The sequence below is a fragment of the Apodemus sylvaticus genome, chromosome 13, assembly GCF_947179515.1.
Source record: "Apodemus sylvaticus chromosome 13, mApoSyl1.1, whole genome shotgun sequence".
Taxonomy (NCBI): Eukaryota; Metazoa; Chordata; class Mammalia; order Rodentia; family Muridae; genus Apodemus; species Apodemus sylvaticus.
In genome coordinates, this window is record NC_067484.1 from 66,584,813 (window position 1) to 66,608,549 (window position 23,737).

General features: G+C 37.1%; 1 protein-coding gene across 6 annotated transcripts in view; it reads left to right on the top strand.

Annotated features, from left to right (window-relative positions):
• Nucleotides 1–23,737, top strand: part of Nr3c1 (nuclear receptor subfamily 3 group C member 1) — a 122,744-nt gene that overhangs the window by 85,497 nt on the left and 13,510 nt on the right. For 5 of the 6 annotated variants that reach the window (XM_052201378.1, XM_052201377.1, XM_052201380.1 and 2 more), the window contains exons 3-5: nucleotides 16,305–16,471; nucleotides 20,457–20,573; nucleotides 22,971–23,246. In XM_052201378.1, the coding sequence (XP_052057338.1) occupies nucleotides 16,305–16,471; nucleotides 20,457–20,573; nucleotides 22,971–23,246 (560 nt within the window). The remainder of the gene's footprint in view (nucleotides 1–16,304; nucleotides 16,472–20,456; nucleotides 20,574–22,970; nucleotides 23,247–23,737) is intronic. The other variant, XM_052201381.1, reaches the window with a different exon arrangement.

Sequence of the window (23,737 nt, forward strand, 5' to 3'; positions counted from 1 at the left end):
GTAGATTGTGCTAGTGTCTGGTTATTAAGGCCCCCTTCTTTCATAGTATATATAACTTACCATTTCCTTATATCTTCTATAATGAACTACAGATGCTTTATAAAAGCAGACTTGCTCTTCCTAGTTACACCGCGGTCCTAAGTCACAGCATGTTTCCTGGCTTCTGATTCAGAGCTTGATCTGTTTTCCTTGTACCTTTGCTCAGGACTCTCTGATTCAGTCCTAAACAACCTGAGGGTTCTTTTTGTTGTTACTGTTTTGGTAATGTACTGCCATAAAACCTTTACTTGCTATGTCCAACTTCTCTTCAAATGTGATTATCAGATATATGTCCATGGTAACTCTTATATCCATATGACAGCAACATGGAGAACTCAAGAGAAGGCAACCACAGGTCTCCTGTCAGGAGCTGCCAAGTTGTGCTTTGACCCCTGCAACTTGTTCACTAATCTTGTCTTTGTCTTCAAAGAGACAATATTAATATAACCCATTCTCAATGATAATATCAGGATAAGAAAAAGTCATTGATGCAGAGAGCATCTAGACCCTGCTAGCACACCAGGTTAGAGTTAGCATCAATTAATTATCAGGTCAAGTAAAATAACTAAAAGGAGAATAATTAAAGATTCTTAAGGCATAGAATATTTCTGCCTCCCTGATTATCTTCTGTTTAGAGTGGGTCAGTACATGGCATCAGTGCGAGCACTCATGACTCAACCATTGCACCATCCTAGACAAACATCAGCTGGGTGTGTGCCAGGATACGTGATAAAATACAGTTCCCCTACTTTTTCATTTTCTTTGCTATGAAACTCTGCTGAAGTTCAGCCCATAGCACTATACTTTAGTTGACTTCATAGTAAACATTGAAGACATTTACCCTATTTATTTATTGTAAACCAAATAGTTCTATATTCTGCAACAGTTTAGTTTTGTTTTTTCCAAAAATTATACTTTTTGACTAATATCCAAGAATATTTAATAGCATGTTAATATTGAAGAATGTCATCTTAATTTCAACTCTTTGGTTAGAAATATACAGTACAGGGTTCATATTCTATTAGAACAGTCTGCAGTTGGAAGACTTACTCTTTTTTAAAAGAAGTAAGATTTGTAGTATTTGTGACCCTTGTCTATAGATGTCTTTTTAAAAGACTAGTGGTGAATAGTTATTTTTATATTCTTATTGACATTCATGTTTAAAAGTATTCAGGGTCGAACTTATATGTTAAAGAACATTTCTAATTTTTGAGTTAACAGTCAGCTAAGTCTTGGGTAAAGCAAAGGTGAGATTAAGTTTGTTTACTTCCTTAGCATTGCATCATCCCCTTGCTCATTGTTTGAAGATGTAACTTGCTTAATACATCCTGAGTCTTTCCCTTCACCAAGGAGTATAACTTAAACTTCCTATGCCATCGGCCTCCACTGTTGCTGCTTGTATTTTTATAGAAAAAGCCCTCGTGTTTCCTGGCTGCACAGGGGATATGGATGGGTGAGTGGCAAAAGGAGAACTAACCTTTTTTTTTTTTTTTAACAACAGAAATCAAATAAAAATAGACACCCATATGGGAGAATTGAAAACATGTAGGGAAAAGGAAATGTCCCTCAAACTATCATTTTTGCGTTTAGACATAAGAACAGCATTCATCAAGTAATAATAGTGTGTGGCATTTTAGAGAAACCTTCAGAAACTGCAACTGAGACCTTGGAAATTGCAAGGCAGTAGCACAACTGAAAATCTTAATAGAACAAGTAAAACAGAAAAAATAAGATGACCCAGAAATAAAACAAATAGGAACAAATATAGAATTCAAAAAATAAAATGAAAAACAAAAAGGACTTAAAAGTATAGAAGGAAGGAAATCATGAAAACTAGGGTAGAAGGGGTAATGAGATTTTTCTGCCTCTTTATTTGAATTTTTAAAGTTAAGCCAAGGCCAACTTGGTGGTAACACCTTTCATCTCAGCTCTCGGGGAGGCAGGCAGGTCTCAGAGGTCCAGGCCAACCAGTGTAACATAATAATACTCTGTGTCAGATATATGAATACCCCAAACAAAACAAATTGCTACTACTAATAAAGGATATTATGAACCAAAACATTTTCATATAAGAATGGTTAAGAAGCTTGGAGTTTGGGAATTCCTAGCTAGAGCAAGAAACAGCACATTAGCAATACACTGGAGGATTCCAGAGTGACTGTGTAAGATATCATCCCACTCTGTTCTTCCTCTATAAAAATAACCACTACCCTGACAAATATGATACGTATTTTTCTTGCTTTTTAACTACCCTATTCATATGCTTAAACTTTTGTTTGTGGATTTTATGCAAATAGCTGTTTGTGAAGACTTATGGACACAACTGTCATTTTATGTTTTCTTTGTCCCAGACTATGTGTGCAGACTATGGTGGTTGTTCTTGTAAGGACAGAACTTTATCCTCAGAGGTAGAACATGTAGATGCTTAGATATCTAGTCCACAATTGTGAGCATTTGCCGAGTTGCCAGCTTTTGAATCCATATGAGTGAGAAATGCTGCTGCTAGCGTCCTTATGTGCTTTGTGATGCTTGGCTTTTTTGTGGCTACTTGTTCATTGATGCAGGTGCTGGATAACCAGACTCCACAAGACAATGTCAAACTGCCTTCCAAACCAAATGTACCTATAAACTTCCTTCCTCCGCATTGTTTCTTTTCTACCAAGGTGCTGGGTAGACAATGGACTTTCAGTATGGCTTAAGTTTGAAGCCTCATAATTACAAATGAAGTTCAATAACTTTTTCCCCTCTGTTTACTAGCTATTTAGAGTCCCTGATTTATACATTTATATATGTGTTGTGTTGTTTGTTTGGGTTTGTTTGTGATGGGAGAAAACGTGACCATTTTTCAAGTGAGTTTTCTATTTTATTTGAAATCCATATTTGACTAAACCTAAAAATATTTTATGTGGTTGGAGTGCTTGCTGTCTTTCCTTTAGACATAGCTTACTTATTTATGTCTGCTCACAGGTCCCCTTTGGGGTAAATATACATATTTTACTTAACATTTGAATTTTTCATGTAAGACTTGGACCTCTTTTCAAATAAGAGTTGTAACCCATTAAATAGAAGCCTGTAAATGTCCTGGCCAAACTCTTGATCACTCTTTCTGATTTTGATAATTAGGTTTCTTCCTAGTTATTCCTACAATTTAAAAGCATGCCAGAAGTCTATTTTGTAGACTGTTGCTTATATCTTCTCATCTTTGAAATCAGAATAAAAATAAATGGCTCAGCTCTTCCAAGAGCCTAGCAAAGTGAGAGTAAAGCTAATCTATGGCATCATTTTTAGTTAGAGCAGTGTCTAGCCGGTCATTTTACTGTAGCTGACAAATACTGCTATCATGTGTTCAATATCAGTTCTAAGAGCTCTAAGCATTAGAGATTCATCATTAGACTTAAAATATTTTAAAATTTAAGACAAAAACTTTATAGACATATCCTAATGGAATAAATTCTAAATGACCCGATTCTTTACAAGAGAAGACAAGCACCACAAAATAAAAACAAGGCAATTGTTATCAACTGAACATTTAACAGACTCTTGTTGTGAGAAGCAAATGTGTGTGCAAAGGCCTGGATATGCTCACTCTTGGCCTGCTTTTCTGGGATCACAAGATAGGCAGTGTAGTAATACATGCAGCTTTAAAGTACAGGGTAGAGTGGCGCTTGTGTGTATGTATACACACACACACACACACACACACATATCCCTGCACTCAGAAGGGAGTTCAAGGTGTACATAGGACTGACTACATAGAAGACCCTGTATAAACAAGAAAAAATACTATTATGGTACATATACAAAATCCTAAGCTGATTCATTGGATATCCGTACCAATTTAACTTAAGCAAATTAAAATTAAATTAGGACCAGTATCTAGAGAATGATTAAACTGTAGCTGAATCCCTTGATATCATGTGATCCAAGATGGGATGTTGTCTTCAGCATTGATGAGGCCCTGAGTTTTATTCCCAGCACTACAGGAACTACAGACGGTAGTGCATGCCTGCAGCCCTAGCAAGTGAGAGAGAGAGGTGGAGGACCCAAAGTGTGATCCATGGCTACCTGGGGAATTCAGTGGGTTAGATACCCTTAAAAAATATGATTATCTATAGATAGTTTTCCCAATATTTTAACTAAGCAAACAAATAGTGCCCCACATGTGAAAAAAAGTGAGGTACACAGCAGTTGCCCTGGTTTCCTATGAAACAAGTACATGCGAATTTGTGGAAAGAAGAAAATGATGTGTATAAGGTCTGCTGGTCTTTTGTGGATGAATACAGACAGCTTTATTTTCTGAATTTTTAAACTATACTTCTAATTCAGCTTAGGTAATTTCATTATTTCTCATTGTACATTTCTAAGTGGATCTGAAACAATATTCTTGAAGTAGATTTTTGGGTTGGGTGTAAAGAAACAGGGAAAAGGTTTTAGGCCTTCTGTATTCAGTAATGAGGATGATAGTCATATAGTTTATTCCACTTTCTTTTCTTCCTAATTGGATGAAAAATTTCAGTTGCTTTAGCATTTACAATTCTATAGTATATGATACTATTTATTATTAGCAAGAAGAAAAGCAAATAGTCTCGTATTGAAAATGTAATCCTGTAATCCATGAATATAGTTAGCCAACTGATTTCAATTCCCACTGCAGTAGATGTGGAGCCATTGCTTCCTCTCCTGAGAGTTTAAGTTACTTTTCCCCATTCTTTTTGGCTTCAGGGTTTGCGTTCATTTCCGCAATTACAGTAACTTTTTCTTCTATTGGGCTACGTTCTTGAGTACTCTGAGGAAAACCAACATTTCAAGTAAGGATGGTCTTCAGTAGGGTTCCTGCCCTCTTCAGGGGTCTTAGAACCAGCAGGTTCCTTCCTGATGCTAATTGGGAGGGGGGCCTTTCCTAACCACGCCATTGTAATTGTAAAATAGTTTCATTTCATTACTCTCTGAGCTCTCAACTGTAAAGGCTCAGATGTTACAATATAAATAAAGTCCACGATTCTGCAGCCAGGATTGGCCTCAAATTCAGTTCAATCCCCATCTCAGCCTTCCAAATACTGGTGTTACAGCCATAGGCCTCCACGTCTGATTTTGTCTGTGATTCTTACTGCAAATCTTGGGTATGCTAAAAGGTAATAGATTGTTGCAAAAATAGTCTTGATAAAGCCTAGTTCCGGCAGGAATGTTCACCTACCTAACAGCTCCCAGTCTACCTGGTAATGTTTTCATGTGCTAACAGTTGCCAGTTTTCAATATTAAAGATATGCTGGAGAATCACTTATCAACAATAAGAAAGTATCGGGTTACTAATGACTTGTCTTTCATACATCAACTTATGTTTTTTAGCAAGTACTTTGTATCCTGTCTTAAACTACGAGAGAAAGGTTTGGAGCAGCCATTGTTTTTCAGTAGTTCTCCCATAACCTCCACACCCAAGAAAACCTCTGCAATGTATTTTTTTTTATTTTATTATATAGCATAATCCAACTCAATACCTTAGTGGAGCAGTATATTTTATTTACAAATGGACTCTGAAAAGCTCCAGGGCCCAGAACATGAGTTCAACATACAGTGTACTTCAAGGCTTCCCTGAGGGCAAGTGTGGTGTTGCGTGCCTCAGACATCTCTGCTTCTGAGCCTTTGATGTGGAGTCTCCACGAGCACAGTGTTTTAATGTTGCACATGAGTTTTAAAAATGTGAAAGCAAGGGTACCGAATTAAGTCAATATAATTAGGATCTAAGGAAAATGTAAATACCATGAGATGCTTTTGTATCTTTAAGTTACAAATATTAAATATTTAAAAAGTAATTTGTTCTCTATTCACAGATAAGGGAGGATGCATTAGAACTGAATTTTCATATTTACTTCAGTATATCTCTTTGGTGCCTACATAATCTTAAAAGCTTCATGAACCTTAAAGGCGACTACCCTCCAGAACCCCACTAGGCAGCTGTCAGGCATAGCTGAATTCAGATCCAGGTAGTGTTTTATGATACAACTTTGATTTTTTAAAAAAAAGCTTAAGTTCTTTATTCTTAATCTGTAAATTAAACTTAGAAATATTTCTGTAAGTTCCTAGTTATGGAGCATGGCGTGTAGAATTACAATCTGTAGTTTGTAACATGGTTACTACTGTGAAGGGACATTCTGTTTAGGTTTTTGCTTATAACCTATTAAAAACCTTTTCAGCCTTTTAATAGCTTTTCCATCCATTCTAAAGGCTCCTTGTTTACTTCTTGATCTAGTAGTGGGAATGGCGTAACTCTTTTCTTTATCAGATATGTATATTGTTTCTATGAATAATCAAGGGAGGACTCAGAAGAGACGCATTGGCACAACAAAAACTAGCACCTCAAGCAAATATGAGAATTAAACTATAGCCTTTGATGGGATAAAGAAAATGAACCAAATAAAATTGAAGCCTCTTCTGAGGGATTTTTTCCGTTCATTTATGCTAAATATAGATATATTACTCTGTGTCTTTTGTTCTTAGTATACTTCTGGAAACTTTTGAAGCTATGCTAATTGTGTAGCCTGGGATATACATTAGCTTGTAGAATAGTTGAAAATTTAGCACAGTTATAACTCTTTGCCTTTAAAATGATAGTTCAGAGAATTTCCTACGTTTACTTTGTGTTACTGAGACATAAAACAGAAAGCATTGCTTCTCAATTACAAGATCTCGTTTTGTCACCTTGTAGTACTGGATCAAATGTTAATTTAATGTAAGAAAGGCTACACAGGTGTGTAGGAAGCAGGAAGACATAATTGAACTTTGCTAATTAATTGTCTAACTTAGGCAAAGGCAGTGTCCATAAGATTGTGTTATTCTACTTAGTCCTTTTAATAAAGAATGCTGTGTAGTACTTAGCTTCAGGCTTACCTCTGTATTGGATATAATCTCATTATATAATATATATATTTTATAACCTATCATATTAGGTGCTTCAAATTCTTTCCCAGGTCAGATAGGATATTTTATTTAGTGTGTGTGTGTGTGTGTGTGTGTGTGTGTGTGTACACATTTTTATCTTTATTAGAACAACATGTAAGAGGCCCATTGTGTGAAGAGGCACAAGCCAAGGCCCTGTGCCTCTTCAAAGGAGTTACTAGTAGGAAAGACAACAGGGCCACTGTGTACAATGTTACATGCCAGTGATTGAGTCCCAAAATCTTATGATTTAGAAATGCCACAGTAGATGCATCAGGATAGGGGAACAGGTCTTAGCAAAGTCTCCCAGGAGAAACATAGTGCATACTAGGCATTTTGTAAATATTTATACAACACAGCTCCTCTGAAATGACACACCAAATGGTTTATGTTTGTAGAAAGACACGTGATTGGAGAAGCGGAAGGGGCCAGACTGTGAGCCATATTGTGCTTATCCTGTACACACTGGAGAAGCCCCTGGCCTTTGGATTGGGACAGGAATGCCTGTCGACAACGATGGGGTTGGTTGGACTGGGAAGAGAAAAGGCTAAGGATGGGACAGCTCAGGGTAAATCACTGCAGTGGTGAAAGATGAATATATTTAAAGTGGTCACAGAGGGGACAATACAGAGAAAACTGGCATAGTGTATAAGGATCAAAAATAGAACTTGGGCTATGAGACTATGTCTCCAAAACAAAGTAGTAAAAGGTAAGATATGAGAAATGGCCAAAATGGCAAAATCTCTGCATTTATGTGTAGGCTACTAAGCATAGGAAATTAATTCCAATCCCTCTTTAAGAATCAAATAAGAAGCCAGGCTGTAGTGGTACACGCCTTTAATCCCAGCACTTGGGATGCCGAGGCAGGTGGATTTCTGAGTTCAAGGCCAGTCTGGTGTACAGAGTGAGTTCCAGGACAGCCAGGGCTACACAGAGAAACCCTGTCTCAGGAAAAAAAAAAAATCAAATAAAAGCTGAATGTGAAAAAGCAGTATATTCCTATATCCCTATCATCCAGGAAGAATCTGGAGTAGGATTGAAAGTTCACAGCCTACCTTGACCAAAAAGTGTTAGTTGCAGGATGATAACTGTATTCTTGGTATGATTTCACAGACATGTAATACTGTTGGCTGCTTCAAATTATTTTACAGGTTAAAAATAGTGAAAACAAGTTAGCATCCTATTTCTAGTGGAGGTGCACTTCAAAGATGTGAGGGTAAATATTTAAAATCAGTAATAACTGAGCATTGCCTCCATCATAACCTTGCCTTCTGTGAAGATGGCATGCTCTTAATTCTGTATGAAATCTTCTACAGTTCAGATACCAGCAAATCGGTTATTATCCTGTATGTTCCTAGTAGTGAAGAAACATCAAACATACGTAAAAGCACATCTTCATTCTAGACATGAATGCGAACCCTGTGATAAGAGCTTGCATTCCTTGTCCTTACCAATCTTCCATCTTACACCATCGTTCCTCCTTAACACTCATGCTTCTTCACAAAAACTAAGTTAACACGACCAAGAACACAGACAGTACACGGAATTTACAAGATTTATAATATTTTCTCCTCTATAAAAGATGACACAGATGTTAAGAGATAAATTACTTAACATAAGATCCAGGCCCAGGATTGACTGTTCATGAGGAAGAAATATATTATTTTTTCCCATGAAGTAGATTAGACTTTAGGTAACCAATTTATTCTCAAATATAACTATATAGGACCCCAAAATCATTTAAAATCAAAGTTTATTCTTTCTTGCTGAACCCCACTTAGAAAAGTTGGCCTGCTTATTTGGAACATATGAGCAGAAGACTTTGATTTTTATGGTCAAGCAAAGGATGCCCAGAGAACCGACATGGCGAGCCCTTGGCATGTTAGAGTTCAGAGAGGAAGCTTCCACCTTTGCCCATCCTTCCTGAAAATCCTTATGGCCTGTTTGTTAATCTAGCTTCTGACTTACATAAGTGAGTGTAAATGGTCCATGATATGGAGTTAAGACCTTCATTCATTTTAGTATTTTATTCCTGCTAATAACATTTTATATAAAAATAGAGATCTAAACAGCTCATTTGATAAATGAACACAATATATCACAGATGATTTCATTCCACATTAACCTATCATTTCTTTTTTTTTTCTTGCTTTTTTTAATTGAATGTTTTCTTTATTTCCATTTCAAAGGTTATCCCCTTTCCCAGTAGAGCCTGATTTGGCTGTCTCCTGAGGCTCTGCCAGAGCCTTGCAAAAATAGAGTTGGATGCTCACAGCCAACCATTGGACTGAGCACAGGGTCCCCAATGGAGGAGTTAAAGGACTGAAGATGCTGAAGGGGTTTGCAACTTCATAGGAAGAACAACAATATTAACCTATCATTTCTTAGCTTAAACTGAAAGATTCATAAAGAAAATTTTATCTCATTCCACCTTTATTTGTGGATACAAATCTTCTGATTTTCAAAATCCTAATCAGATATCTGACTGATCTATAAAGCAAGTAAGAAATTAAGTATTTTCAAAGGAAACATTGATTTTTCCCTCTTACCTAATCAAAATCTTAGAGAAAGATTCTTTATTTACACCTAAAAGTGAAACCTTTCTCCATAAATGGAAAGCAAAGAAAATAATTATCAGTCTTCCTTGTATTGCTAAAATAAGGTAAAATATGTCCTACTGAAAACAAAGGGCAGAAATGTGGTAAAGAGTCTTCCCCTTGAGTACTTTTATATTTGTTTTGAAAACTAATACATAGTGTATTATTAAACAAATCAGTAATCTTTTAGTTAAAGCAAAGATAAACAGAGAGTCAGAAAATATAGTCAGTCACCTGGTGTGTGCAACTGAGTGTTTACAGTTTTCCTAATGAACAGATAAGAAAAGTACCGGTGACTTTAATGTGTAAATCCACTTTTTACTGCTAGCCCTAGAGGGGAAAATTAGATTACTGACTCAGGCTAATTCTGTCCTTGATAACCAGGCCTGTATACTCTCTGGTTTCTACTCCATTTTGAACCTCTCTTTGGACTTGTCTGAACTCAAAACTACAGTGGCAACATCAGTAGAGCAATCATTTCTTTTAAAAAAATTATTAGATTAGGTTTAATTTTTTTTTGCAAATTTCACATATGACTACTATATAATATTATCCTCCTCTCCAACTCTACCTTGTCAGCCCCTACCCCAATTCCTTCTTAAATTTATGGCCTCTTTTTCTTCAATTATTAGTGGTGTATGTGTGTACTATCACTGACAAAGACTGATTCTCTTTCAGCAGTCATAGCCTGTAGCTTTTCATCTAGAGATTGGTCCCTGTGAGATATCCTTCTTCCACATTAGCATGTCAACTGCTATTACCATTACTCCGGTCTTATTTAGGCAACCATACCACTGAGGTTTCATGGGCACGGCGGTCCTGTCCATATCCAAGGCACTTTCTCAGATCTGCTCCTGTGCTCTGGCTCTTTAAATTGTCTGTTCTCTCTTCCTAGATTCTCTCTGAACCGTGGCTGTAGGGATTGTGTTCTAGCTTTATCACTCCAGAATGGGCACCACGCACTTTAAAAATGCTTCTGGTTCTTGTCCAATTTTATTTATTTATCCATATTAGTTTATGTGCTAAAACCTTTGGCCAAGTTTCATGGCTCTTACCACTGCTGACACCTGAACTAGGCCATTCTAGGAGGAAGCTGTCTTGTATACCAGAGGCTGTTTACCACATCTTGAGCCTATTATCCCTTGCAAAAGTAGCTCCCCCCCCCCCCGTTTTTGAGGAATTAAAAACATCTTCCAACATTATCAGATGTCCCCGAGGAACAAAATTTGCCCCTGTTGAGAACTACAGCCCTATAGCATTCGTACAAAACTGACAAGCCAATGAGAATACACCTCCTCCATTAGTAGTTGTTGAAATTAACCCACTGATGGCAGCTTTTCCCATGGCAGTTAATGCTTGTTTTCTAGGTGGATTCTTACACTGCATTGAAAAATTATTGATTAAATTCACCTAAACTGAAGGCTTACCTCAATCACAACACTGGGTTTATAAAAGGTTAACATCCCCTTATCCCGTACAGAGAAGCTTCAAGTTTAGTATACAATACATGTCTTACTCAGGTCATCAATATCCCATTTAGAAACAGGACAGTGGAGAATGTGTAGATGCTAAATGATTACCATCCCATTGTATTATCAACACCCATGTTCTCCCTGACAGCAGTTCTCACAGTGTATTCTGAAGACCCCTGACTATATCAATCTCCAAGACTATATCAGAATATTTTTTGTGATGATAGCTGTACATAGTGAACTTAACATATTCAGTCACCTCACAGTTGAAGGGTGCCAAGTCCACTGGGCATCCTTGAGAAAGCAAACTGTTGTTCTGTAAATATCAATGCAGGTATCTTTAATATGTGACAAAATAGAAAGAGACACGAATACTTGCACTGTTAGCACTTGATAGTGGTGATAAGAAATCAGTTACTGTAATGTAACTTTAATTTCTGCCATAGCTTTTTATGAAAAATGTCTGTTATTTTCCTCGGAGAACTAATCATTTTGTTAGCCCTAACCCTCCTTAGAAATTTCGTAGCAAACATTTGCAGCTGTATTCATCTATTTCTTATAATAAAAAAAAAAATGGTCAGTATGGCCCAGTCAGTTCCATTTTGTGTGACAGAAGCTGGTTTTCCCACACTTATGTCTGTGGTACACAGTCTCCCATGTAGAGGTACTGAGTGTTTATCCGGTACATCTAGACAGCACCCTAAACCTGACTTGGTCTCTAGATTCTTCCCTTATTTAGTTTTAACTCTGTTTGCCATCTGCATAGATCACACTTCATCAGTAGCCTGATCATATTTTGCATACAGTCGAATTTCTATATGACCATTTGGAGACTACTGTCCTAGATTTTAGACTTAAGTTTTGTTTTCCTTAAGAAAATAGTGACTATTGTGAAGGGTATTGTTTCCCTAATTTCTTTCTCAGCCTGTTTATCTTTTGAGTAGAGGGAAGGCCACTGATTTGTTTGAGTTAATTTTATATCCAGCCACTTTGCTGAAGTTGTTTATCAGGTTTAGTAGTTCTCTGGTAGAATTTGGGCGGGGGGGGGGTCACTTAAGTATATCATCTGCAAATAGTGATATTTTTACTTCTTTCTTTTCAATTTGTATCCCTTTTGACCTCCTTTTATTGTCTAATTGCTCTAGTTAGGACTTTGAGTACTATATTGAACATGTAGAGAGAGAGGGCAGCCTTATCTAGTCCCTTATTTTAGTGGGATTGCTTCAAGTTTTTCTCCATTTAGTGTGATGTTAGCTACTGATTTTCTGTATATTGTTTTATTATGTTTAGGTATGGGCCTTGAATTCCTGATTTTTCCAAGACTTTTATCATGAAGGCATGTTGAATTTTGTCAAATACTTTCTCAGCATCTCTTGAAATGATCATGTGGGTTTTTTCTTTGAGTTTGTTTATGTAGTAGATTACATTGATGGATTTCCAAATATTGAACCATCCCTGCATCCCTGGGATGAAGCCTACTTGATCATGTTAGATGATCGTTTTGATGTGCTCTTGGATTTGGTTTGTTGAGAATTGTATTGAGTATTTTTGCATCGATATTTCATAAGTGAAATTGGTCTAAAGTTCTCTTTTCTTTTTTGGGTCTTTGTATGGTTTAGGTATCAGAGTAATTGTAGCTTCATAGAACAAATTGGGTAGTGTTCCTTCTGTTTCTAATTTGTGGAATAGTTTGAAGAGTATTAGTATTAGGTCTTCTTTGAAGGTCTGATAGAACTCTGTATTAAACCCATCTGGTCCTGGGCTTTTTTTTGTTGGGAGACTATTAATGACTGCTTCTATTTCTTTAGGGATTATGGGACTGTTTTGATCCTGGTTTAACTTTGGTACCTGGTATCTGTCTAGAAAATTGTCCATTTCGCCCAGATTTTCCAGTTTTGCTAAGTATAGGCTTTTGTAGTAGGATCTGACGATTTTATGGGTTTCCTAGTTTCTGTTGTTACATTTCCCTTTTCATTTCTGATTTTGCTAATTTGGATACTGTCTCTATGCCCTCTGGTTAGTTTGGCTAAGGGTTTATCAAGCTTGTTGGTTTTCTCAAAGAACCAGCTCCTGCCAGTGCCTGACAAATACAGAAGTGGATGCTCACAGCCAACCATTGAACTGAGCACAGGGTCCCCAATGGAGGAGCTAGAGAAAGGACCCAAGGAGCTGAAGGGGGTTGCAGCTCCATAGGAGAAACAACAATATGAACCAACCAGAACCCCCAGAGCTCCCAGGGACTAAACCACCAACCAAAGAGTACACTTGGAGGGACCCCATGGCAACAGCTGCATATGTAGCAGAGGATGGCCTTGTCAGACATCAGTGAGAGGAGAGGCTTTTGGTTCTGTGAAGGCTCAATGCCTCAGTGTAGGGGAATGCTAGGACAGGGAAGCAAGAGTGGGAAGGTTAGTGAGCAGGGGGGATGGGATAGGGGGTGTTCAGAGGGGAAATGATGAAAGGGGATAACATTTGAAATGTAAATAAAGCAAATATCTAATATAAAAAGAGAAAGAAAGAAAATAGTGAATGTGTATGGTTCAATTCCTTGCTGCAAGTAAAAACCATGTACTAGACGTCTAAACATATTCACAGGTGACACTTCTCCGCTTACTGATGAAAAACTACAGCTCAACAGAGTAGGCGCTTCCCAAAAGCTATATGGGCTGTCATGTGGGACTGCCCAGAGAGACTGCCAGATAGATCCAAAACAAATCAGTATTCTCCCTGGTCAGCCACGTGCCACTGTTTACATAACCTCTTCTAGGGGTGGTGACATCTTATCACAAGGTTGTTTAGAGGATTAATGAGATTTCCTTCATGGAAGTGTTCTAAAACCATGATGTACCTAAATACTGTTTAAAATTCAAATATATACATATATATTATATATGTGAATATTATATTTAAAACAGGCAAAGTAAACATTATAGAATTGACCTAAAATTTTTTTAAACAATGTGTTCATTTTCCATAAACTAAATATACAAGCAACTTGCTGGTCCCTAAAAATAGATGTCAGATGAGAAGAGATTGGCTGACTGGAAATAGGAGCGTCATCAGAACAGAAGCTCGGGAGGTTTTGCTCCCCTAGAACATTGCTACTCTTTGTGCTCACCCCGGGACCATTGACCCAAAACACCAGCTTTGCCTTCCGAGCCAGCACTGAGCAGAGGCTGTGCCCAAGCGCAGCAGTCATGTCCACAGATTCTCTTCCATCAGAGGCTCTCATTTTGCACTCAGTCCACTTGGCCAAACCTAGCAAGGAATCAATACCTTGTGATATGGAAACAAGCAGAAAGTCTATTGACAGTGCTCAGAGAACAATGTGAAACCCTAGACCTATTCCCAGAACTAGATGGTGGGAGTGCTGTCCTATTGACTAAGCCACTGGATAAACAGACAGTTGGCAGCATGCAGGAAGATTCATTTGAGGATTAAATTTAGGGTGAACCTTGGGTTTAATGACTTAATAGCATTTTAACACATTTTTGTTTGTTTCTGTCTTTCTTGAGAAAGGGTCTCACAGGGTTTCCCAGAACTGGCAGATCCCAGACAGGGCTCAATTTTGTAGCAATCTTTCTGCTTCAGCTTCCTAAATGTTAGGATTAGAGGGATAAATAACAACTCCCAGCTATAGTTACTATTTTTTTTTATTTTTGTTCCTAAAGAAGCAATTAGAAAACATTATTTGTTATTTCTAACTAAAGAAAGAAAATGTTTTAGTTGTGAATGTATTAATTTTTTTTTTTTGCATTTGAGATTTAGCACTTTGCTAAGCTGAAATAAAATCATGCGTAAGGGATGAAGAGACAAGCCTCATCCAGTCCAGCTTATTCCTAAGTCTCTTAGGGACTGAACTGAGCGAAGCTCATAGAAAGATAGTGTTGATGTGTGTGAACTTTCTTATTATATAAGTGATAAACAACGCAATTTAACACGAGGAGTTCCACACCCAATGAGCCAATACTGTCCGTAGTTTTTAAAGTCTGTTGGAGAGGATATAACAAGACAAGGAATAGGCAGTGTAATCAGAAGCAAAAGGCTAGAGATTATTTTTAGCAATATATATGCTTTTGTTCCAGAGTCAGCATGTGTGGCAAGAGTTCCTTAGGACAATTCAGTATTGAAAATCATTATCATTTAATACCAAATGTAATAGTTAATTCATTGTCTACCTTCATTGCTTTGGGTAAAGGATAAATATCCATTGTTCTTTCAATAAGAACTTTAAACTAATAATCAACACTATACCTTGCTCATTCCCATGATGGTAAGAAGTTTGCAGAATAGAAAGTGAGCCCTGGTCAGAGCAGCAAACTCAGAGTTTTCGTTGTTTTCTCTGGGTTTTCTGGTTGAGAGGGAACAAAATGGTTATACTTAGAATAGAAAACTAGAGGTTTTTTTCCAATATTACATGGTAATGTTTCTGGAATAATCTTTGCCAAGCCATAAGAAACTATTGTTTCAGCTAGGGTCAAACTCTTAAGGTGGTATGTAATTTTTTTCTATAGTAGAAAGCATGGATAGAATGATAATGAGATTAATGTAAGAACTTAAAATTAAAAGGAAAAGAAGATTGAAGTTCTCAGCAATTTGGGGTATGGCAGAAATATTGTTTCTTGGTTCTTATGGTTATTATGAGTCTAATTCACTTTTTTTTAATCTTGCCAGTTACACACTTAAAAATAATGCATTTTTTTAAAAATAGCAATTATATGGTAAGTAAACCACAACATCATTCTGTTTAGAAGCACTTTGTATTTTTTAACTGTTGTGTGTATATGTTTCACATGCATGGGAATATGCAAGTGTGTAGAGACCAGAGCAGTACATAGGGTATCTTCTATCTCTCTCCACCTTTCTGCCTTGAGACAGGCATTGAATAGTAACCTCACTGTTTTAGTTAGGCTACCTGGCTGTGAGCCCTTCTCCACCTGACTCTCTTTCCGAGTGCTGGGATTATAGGCATGTACAATTATGGCCATCTTTTTAAGAAAGTAGTAAGGATTTCAACTCAGGTCCTCATGCTCGCTGGGCAAATGATCTTAACTACTGTACCATCTTGCCAGTTTAATGCATTTCATATAGAAAAATAGTATGTTTCAATATATTGAAATTGGGTATTTTGGTGCTTGTTAGCACTTAAGAGAGAGAATTCAGTGTGAACATGCTGGTGTGGAACAAGAAGGGAAAAGAAATATATTCTGATATTCCTTTCATAATCATGACAACCATAACACTGTTTATCCTCTTCCTATAGCCCTGGAATGAGACCAGATGTGAGCTCTCCTCCATCTAGCTCTTCAACAGCAGCGGGACCACCTCCCAAACTCTGCCTGGTGTGCTCCGATGAAGCTTCAGGGTGTCACTATGGGGTGCTGACATGCGGAAGCTGTAAAGTATTCTTTAAAAGAGCAGTGGAAGGTAGTGTGTGTTTTGAAGAGTTTTATTTTTGTTTCTATTTCTCATAGTAAATTTTTAACTGTTCATTGTATACAAAGTCAACTAATGATAGACACTGATTCAGGGGCAGGCATGGTGGCTCTAAGTCCTTCATTGGGAAGGGACAGTAAGGAGAAGAACTAGAATAAGTTGATTAAGTTCAGTCTGAGAAAGAACTAAAGAAAGCATTGTAAGGAATGCTGCTGTGTAGACTGGCAGTACACTAAGGCTGTGCAGTCTGAGAATGGTGGGTTTTCATTCCTCATAAGCAAGTTGGTTTCAAAGCTGCCAGCTATACCAGTCTGACAAAATCTGTGACCCTGGGGAGGAACAGTAAGGGAGGAACAGCATTCTTTCCTTTACTTTTTTCCCGTTAAATAAATAAGAGGTCATGTTAAGTACCACAATGACTGAGGTCACAATCTACTAAAGTAAAAGCCAAATTAACAAAGTACAGAGATTACCATATAGGGGAAGTCTGGAAGTATGACATTTCAAAGAAGGTGACTGCACTGTAAGAACGATACAGGGTGATCATGGGTTCACATTCCAGAGCAACCAGTTAATATTAGAGATATTTTATATACTCTACACAAAAACATCTTAATGGGATTAAACCAGAAAATAAATATTTATCTTTCAATATAATACCATTCACAGCACATTGTATTCTTTAAAAGAATTCTTAATTCTTATTTAAAATGAACTCAGTCCCTTATATAAAATTAAGTAATAGCTATACTATTTTTAAAATATTTATCATTTAAATATTTCAGCAAAGTGTGGTGGCTAGATTACATTAGTAAGACAACCTCTGGCTGTGTATGTTACTAAGTCACTTGGCTCTGTTTCCTCTCTTATTTGAGTTTCAGTGTTCTCAAAGGCACTTTCCAGGTTTAACATTCTGTAAACCCTTGCTACTGTAATTTAAAGAAAAATTTTATCTAGACTTGTAAAATCCATAATAGTTTGTAGCATTTAATTTTTAAAATTATTAAACTTTATATTATATTACCTATATTACACCTTTAACATCACATTTTTAACACATACTAGAAATTATACTTTAGGCCTGTATTGGTATTATAAATACCCAAACATAAATCAGAACTAAGTTTTACACATTTGTTATTTATATAAGATGAATCTATTTTTTTTAATCCAAGATCCTGGGAGTTCTTCGTGTCTTTAAGCCCTTTTTACTTGTATTCATTTTACCCACAAGTATCTTATTGGTAGACCATAAGACAGATAGTTATCAATTATTGTTCATTTGCCATGTGTGAAGTACAGACATACAAAACCTACCAGTGGCCCTGTGAACACTTACTCCCCGTTAGGATCTGTGTCTGCCAGACTAGCAAACAGGTTCAGAAAGTTGAAGTGGCAAAGCTGGAATTCCAACAAAGTGGTCTCCAAATAAGGTCTTATTCTCCACAAAGACCCTTAAAGATGCATCTGGCAAGCCCTTGATACCTGCTAGATTATAATACAGGTAAATGCTGAAATAAAAGTAATCACAAGAGATGCTACGGAGAACAGCTATAGAAGCTTAAGCTGATAGTGTCAGTTTATATTTAATCTTCGGATACTCCCAGTACAGTTTGCAGTCTGCATCTTCTCCCTGGCCTCTGTTGTGTTTCTCTTTTAATATACCACTTTGTTCTATGCAGCATTTTATTGGTCATGGAAGCCAGCATTGGTGTGATTTTGGAAGGGATTACACTACACTGTGTTAGGAGGCAGATATCACTGGGTATCTTGATCTTGTAAGCTGACTACTTCACCTGTCATAAATACCAAGCCACTGTCAAGTGCTAAAAGTAGATTTAGCCAAAAGTACCAATAAACAACAGTATGGATGATCTGAAGACTCTTCCCTTGACATCAAGAAGTTAGAAAGGAAATTTATCAGGTAGCAGATGTTTGTCTTAAAAGGACAGTTGGGAAATTACTATTAGTAATTAGTAGTACATGGCCATTCTTCTGAAATAATGGACACTAGCTCCAATCCCCTGTTTTGTTAGAAGGAATGAATAGACTAGTGGATCATTCTATTACAATCACCTGAGCCCATAGCTAAGATTCTCAGTTATACTGAGATACACTGGATAAAGAAATAAGTATCAGCAAAATACACATAGTCCAATCTTTTGGTTAGACATAAATAATTTTGGATTTGGTTTTTTTTCTTTTTTCCAGACAGGGTTTCTCTGTGTAGCCCTGGCTGTCCTCAACTCCCTCTGTAGACCAGGCTGGCCTCGAACTCAGAAATCCGCCTGCCTCTGCATCCCAGAGTGCTGGGATTACAGGTGTGCGCCACCACTGCCCAGCAGTTAGACATAAGTAAAACACTGAATTTTTTCTACTCTAGAAGTAATTTTTCCCCAGTTTTTCCTGCAACACTGATATAGGGATTCTCTGTAAGACAGCAAATGTAGGGGTGTTCTTAGTGGTTAAAGTTTAGTGCTTTAGCTGTGGATACAATCTGTTGTTTCTCCTTTTGCTGCATGATGGGATTGTTTAAAAGAATTTATTTAGTCTTATTTTATGTGTATAAATGTTTACCTGTATGAGCACCATATTGTGTGCCTGGTGCCGCAGAGGCCAGAAGGCATCTGATTCCCTAGAATTGGAGATTGACAGTTGTGATCTGCTGCCATCTGGGTGCTAGAAACTGAACCCAGGGCCTTTGCAAGAGAAGCAAGAGCTTTTAACTGCCGAGCCATCTCTCCAATACCATATAATAGGATTTTATTGAGTTAGTTCTTCTATTTTGTGTTTAAGAAAACTGGAGGCTTACTAAATACAGAAAGGATTTGAAAGAGCTAGCACAGATATTAGACATGGGAAAGTAACCCTGAAATAAAGCCAGTATATAACTATATAGCTAATACATATAAATAAACTATTAGTCAACTTCATAACCTTATCTTCATAACCTTTATACAAAAGATTAGAGTAATATAGTTAACTAAGTACTCCTTACTCATATTTAAACATCATGATTTAACATATCAGAAAAAAACTAATTTTTTGATCCAAGTCTTAGATCCAAGTCTTAATAAAGAAAAAGAGTTTCTTCTTAGTATTCAGGTCTAACTGTGTTCTACCTGGTGAACTGATCATTACAATTCTTTCTCAGTTCTTTGAATATGATTTATTCTTGAGAAATGCCTGATGTTGTTCCTTGTCTTGCCCTCTCATCGTGTATAAGGAACACAGATTGTTAACTCTATGTAGACAGTCAAGTCTTGTGTAGGAAGTTTCTGTACCCTGCCCCAGTCAAACAGATCCTTCAGTTGTTTTCATTAACATTTAATACTCAGATTAAAGAAGTCAGTGCTTGTGGATGATGGAAACACTTTTAGCCTTTTCCTTTTTAACATTCTTAGAATTTTTTTCCCAGAGAGAAATGAAGTTCATAATGCTCTCTTCAATACTGGGTACCAGAAAATGGAGAAGAACTTGTTTTACCTACACATGATAATGTTAAATGATGAATTAAAGTCATTTTTTTTCCTTAGGGATTCCTCCAAAATTTTAAGCCTGCTTCCTTTTAGTCACTTTAGCAATAGATCAGAATTCATAATAAAAACAATGTTTGCAAACACCATCTATAACTGTTAAAGAACTATATAAAGCACATTTTAAAGTGCTGACCTTTGGTACAGGGGGTTTAATAGCATACAATTCTGTCTCTAGATCTTAGAGTATTCTTATGATTTGTACACATCTAAATATGAAGTACTGTAGTAAGGTTTGTTTTAATTGACTTCTAAATTCATTGAATAGAACAAGCCCTCTCAACACTAATTCATGGAGATAAACAGACTTAATGTCCTTAATCGGTGACTTTGTCTTGATGATAGTTTGCTCAAAGCAAAAACTAAAATAGATTAGGTTTTTTCATTAAAAATATCCTCACAGATCTGTGTAATTTTAACAATGCCCTTTAAATCTCTTATAGGACAGCACAATTACCTTTGTGCTGGAAGAAATGATTGCATCATTGATAAAATTCGAAGAAAAAACTGCCCAGCATGCCGCTATCGGAAATGTCTTCAAGCTGGAATGAACCTGGAAGGTAAAGGAACTCTCTGCCTATCACATGAGGACTGTTCACTTTGCTTTTTATAAAAGCGAGCAAATGTAATCATGTAATGAACTCTCTATATATGCTTAATTAGCAAAATGTATATTAAAATGGGATTTGTTTTTCCACAATCATATCATTTTATGTGTTAATCCATCCACTTTTGTTATATACATTGAATTTGGGACAGCCAGGGTGTATATTAAGTAAAGAGCTTACATAATATTGAAAATTACATAACTTGGAGCAATTTTGTTTTCATCCTTCTTACTCCTTTTTTAAAACTCAAAACCATTTCCTAAGATTGGAAAAGTATTGTGTATGAGATCATTTCATGTTCCTCTATTTTGTTTGCACTTCAAAAAATACCACACCTTTTTCTTGAAAATTTATGTTTTATTACAACTCTACCAACAACATTGGATGGGTTGTTTTATGGTTTACGTATAAAAGAAAACTAAAAACTACTTGTTATAACTTGATATCCCTGCTTATATAAAAAGTTATATAATTAACACTTATTTTAAAACTTCCCTCTGGAAAAGTCAGGATTTTGCTATAGTTGAAATAGTAACCTCTCTGAAAGCAGCATTCTGACTAACTCCTGTTGTTAGTGTTTACTGTTACTGTGGTACATCGTTTAGCAAACACTAACCAAATATAAAAAGAAGACAAATTTAGTACCTGAGTCTGAGCAGCTTTCTTTCTGTTTATGCTACAATCAATGTCAATCACAACATTGAATAGCATACTACAAAAGAAACACTACTTCAGGGTCAGGAGGGAAGGATCATCTGAGTCTGCCCTGAAAGCCAGAGAAGTCATCCTGGAAGAAGTAGCACTGAACTGTAAAGACAGGCCCTGAGCAGGAAGTAGATGACCACTAAGGACAGAGATGTGGTCATATCTGTATTTTATAAAGATAGACAAGTGGATCAGTGGCAGAGGATCCAACTTCCCTTCCCAGCACCCACATGTGGCAACTCACAACTACCTCTAACTTAGTTCTAGGGGAGCTGACATCTTCTGGCCTCTGTAGATACCTGCAGTCATGTACATATACTTCCACAGAGGGAAAAACACATACACATAATTAAAAATAAAAATAAACCTTTAAAAAAGACATATTGGGAAACTAAGTAAATGAGAATAGCAGTAATATGGATAAAAGATATTGAGAGAGTGGTATTCATCTCATTCTCTTGATAGGGGGAAACCCCCAGTGCTGCCTACCACAGAGTGTGTTACTAAATATAAAGAGTTTGAATTCCCCAGATCATTCCCAGGGCTTTAAGTTCATCCAGGTTGTTTAAAATTGACAGCTCTGTCCCACATGGGACATCTGTGCCACAGCTCCTCCTCCTCTCAAAGCCACAGGAAGAGAAGGTAAGAAGACTGTAAGAGCCGGAGGCACTGGATGACTACAGGAACATGTCTTCCAGACACGCCAGGGAAGCTGCACATATAAACTCAGAGCACTTGTGTATGAGCTCGAGCCAGATCAGATCCCAGCATGGAGAAAGGGGATGGGCACCAAGTCCACACCCTAGTTGAGCAGCTACTGAGTGCGGCCCTGTAAGTCACCCATTCTAGTGGAAGGCCACATAACCGAGACCGTATGGGCCACACAAATTATACTTTATGGTTTAGAAAAATAACAGATGAGAACTGGGTTGAGTTAGCCAGTATGGGGGTATAGATCTAGGAGGAATTAGAAAAAGGAGTAAATGTGTTCAAAATACATTGTGGAGAATTCTCAAAGAAGTAATAAAACCTGAGAAGAATGAAAGGGGACACAATCTAGCATTTAGGATGCAGGAGACTCAGAAGTTTAAGGTGAACAGTATACTATCGGCTCCCTGTTAGAGGAAACAAGTCCTGGGAGGGAATTCCTATAGATCTTTCCCTTCCATGCCATGTTAGCAAATTACTAATAAGAGAATCCTGGAATTGGAGGCTCTGTGGGTAAAATCACTTGCTAGGTAAGCATGAAAGACCCAAGGTTGGCTCCCACCACCCACTTAAAAACCCAGGTATAGCTATGCCCATGCCTATTAACCACAGCATTTTGAAGGCTAAGGTGGAGATAGGAGAGTTTCTGGGGCTTACTGGCTACTAGTCTCACTCCAAGTCCAACAAGAGAGCCTGCCTCAAAAGAGCGATAGACTTGGATACGCAACTTCTTCCCCTGGCCTTGAGCAATGCACACACATATACATACACCAAACTCAAGCATGTGCACACACATTCACATAGCCATGCCAAAACTTTTAAGTAGTTTACTTCTTTCAGTAATAGCTTAGGAAATTAAAGACCTCTTTTAATTGGAAAGTTTGGCCTACAAAGTTGATTTAGTACATTTCTTTTTTCTTTTTTTAATATCCACAGCTCGAAAAACAAAGAAAAAAATTAAAGGGATTCAGCAAGCCACTGCAGGAGTCTCACAAGATACTTCTGAAAATCCTAACAAAACAATAGTTCCTGCAACATTACCACAGCTTACCCCTACTTTGGTGTCACTGCTGGAGGTGATTGAACCTGAGGTGTTATATGCAGGATATGATAGCTCTATTCCAGATTCAGCATGGAGAATTATGACCACACTCAACATGTTAGGTGGGCGCCAAGTGATTGCCGCAGTGAAATGGGCAAAGGCGATACCAGGTAAGGCGTGAAGGACGACAGCTATGGCATAGATCTGTGTATTTTATTGAACACACGTACTCTGAACTGGGCTTGGTATATGACTTAGTGGCAGGCCATTTACTCACCAAACACAAGCCTTGGGCCAGTCTGCAGCACCCTCCCTTCATAGTAAATCTGCTCTAAGACTCTATAGGCTGTCTCTCATCCCGACTGATCTCACAGCAAATCTTGTTTCTCTTATTCACAAGGACAAAAGAGATCCAAAGTAAACTATGGAGTCTGTTCCCTGACTTTCAGGTTACACATAGCATTTCACTTTATATAAAGACCTTATATTATTCTAACTAAAATTCCATTACAGCAATACCTGGAAGACAACATTTAGGAATTCCACTTATTTTCATTCAGATTGTTTTTGAAGTTGATAAACAACAGGTTTGTTGACTCTGTCAAAATTCACTAACACAAAATTATTTTAGTTTTTCATTAAATGAAATGCCATGTATTGA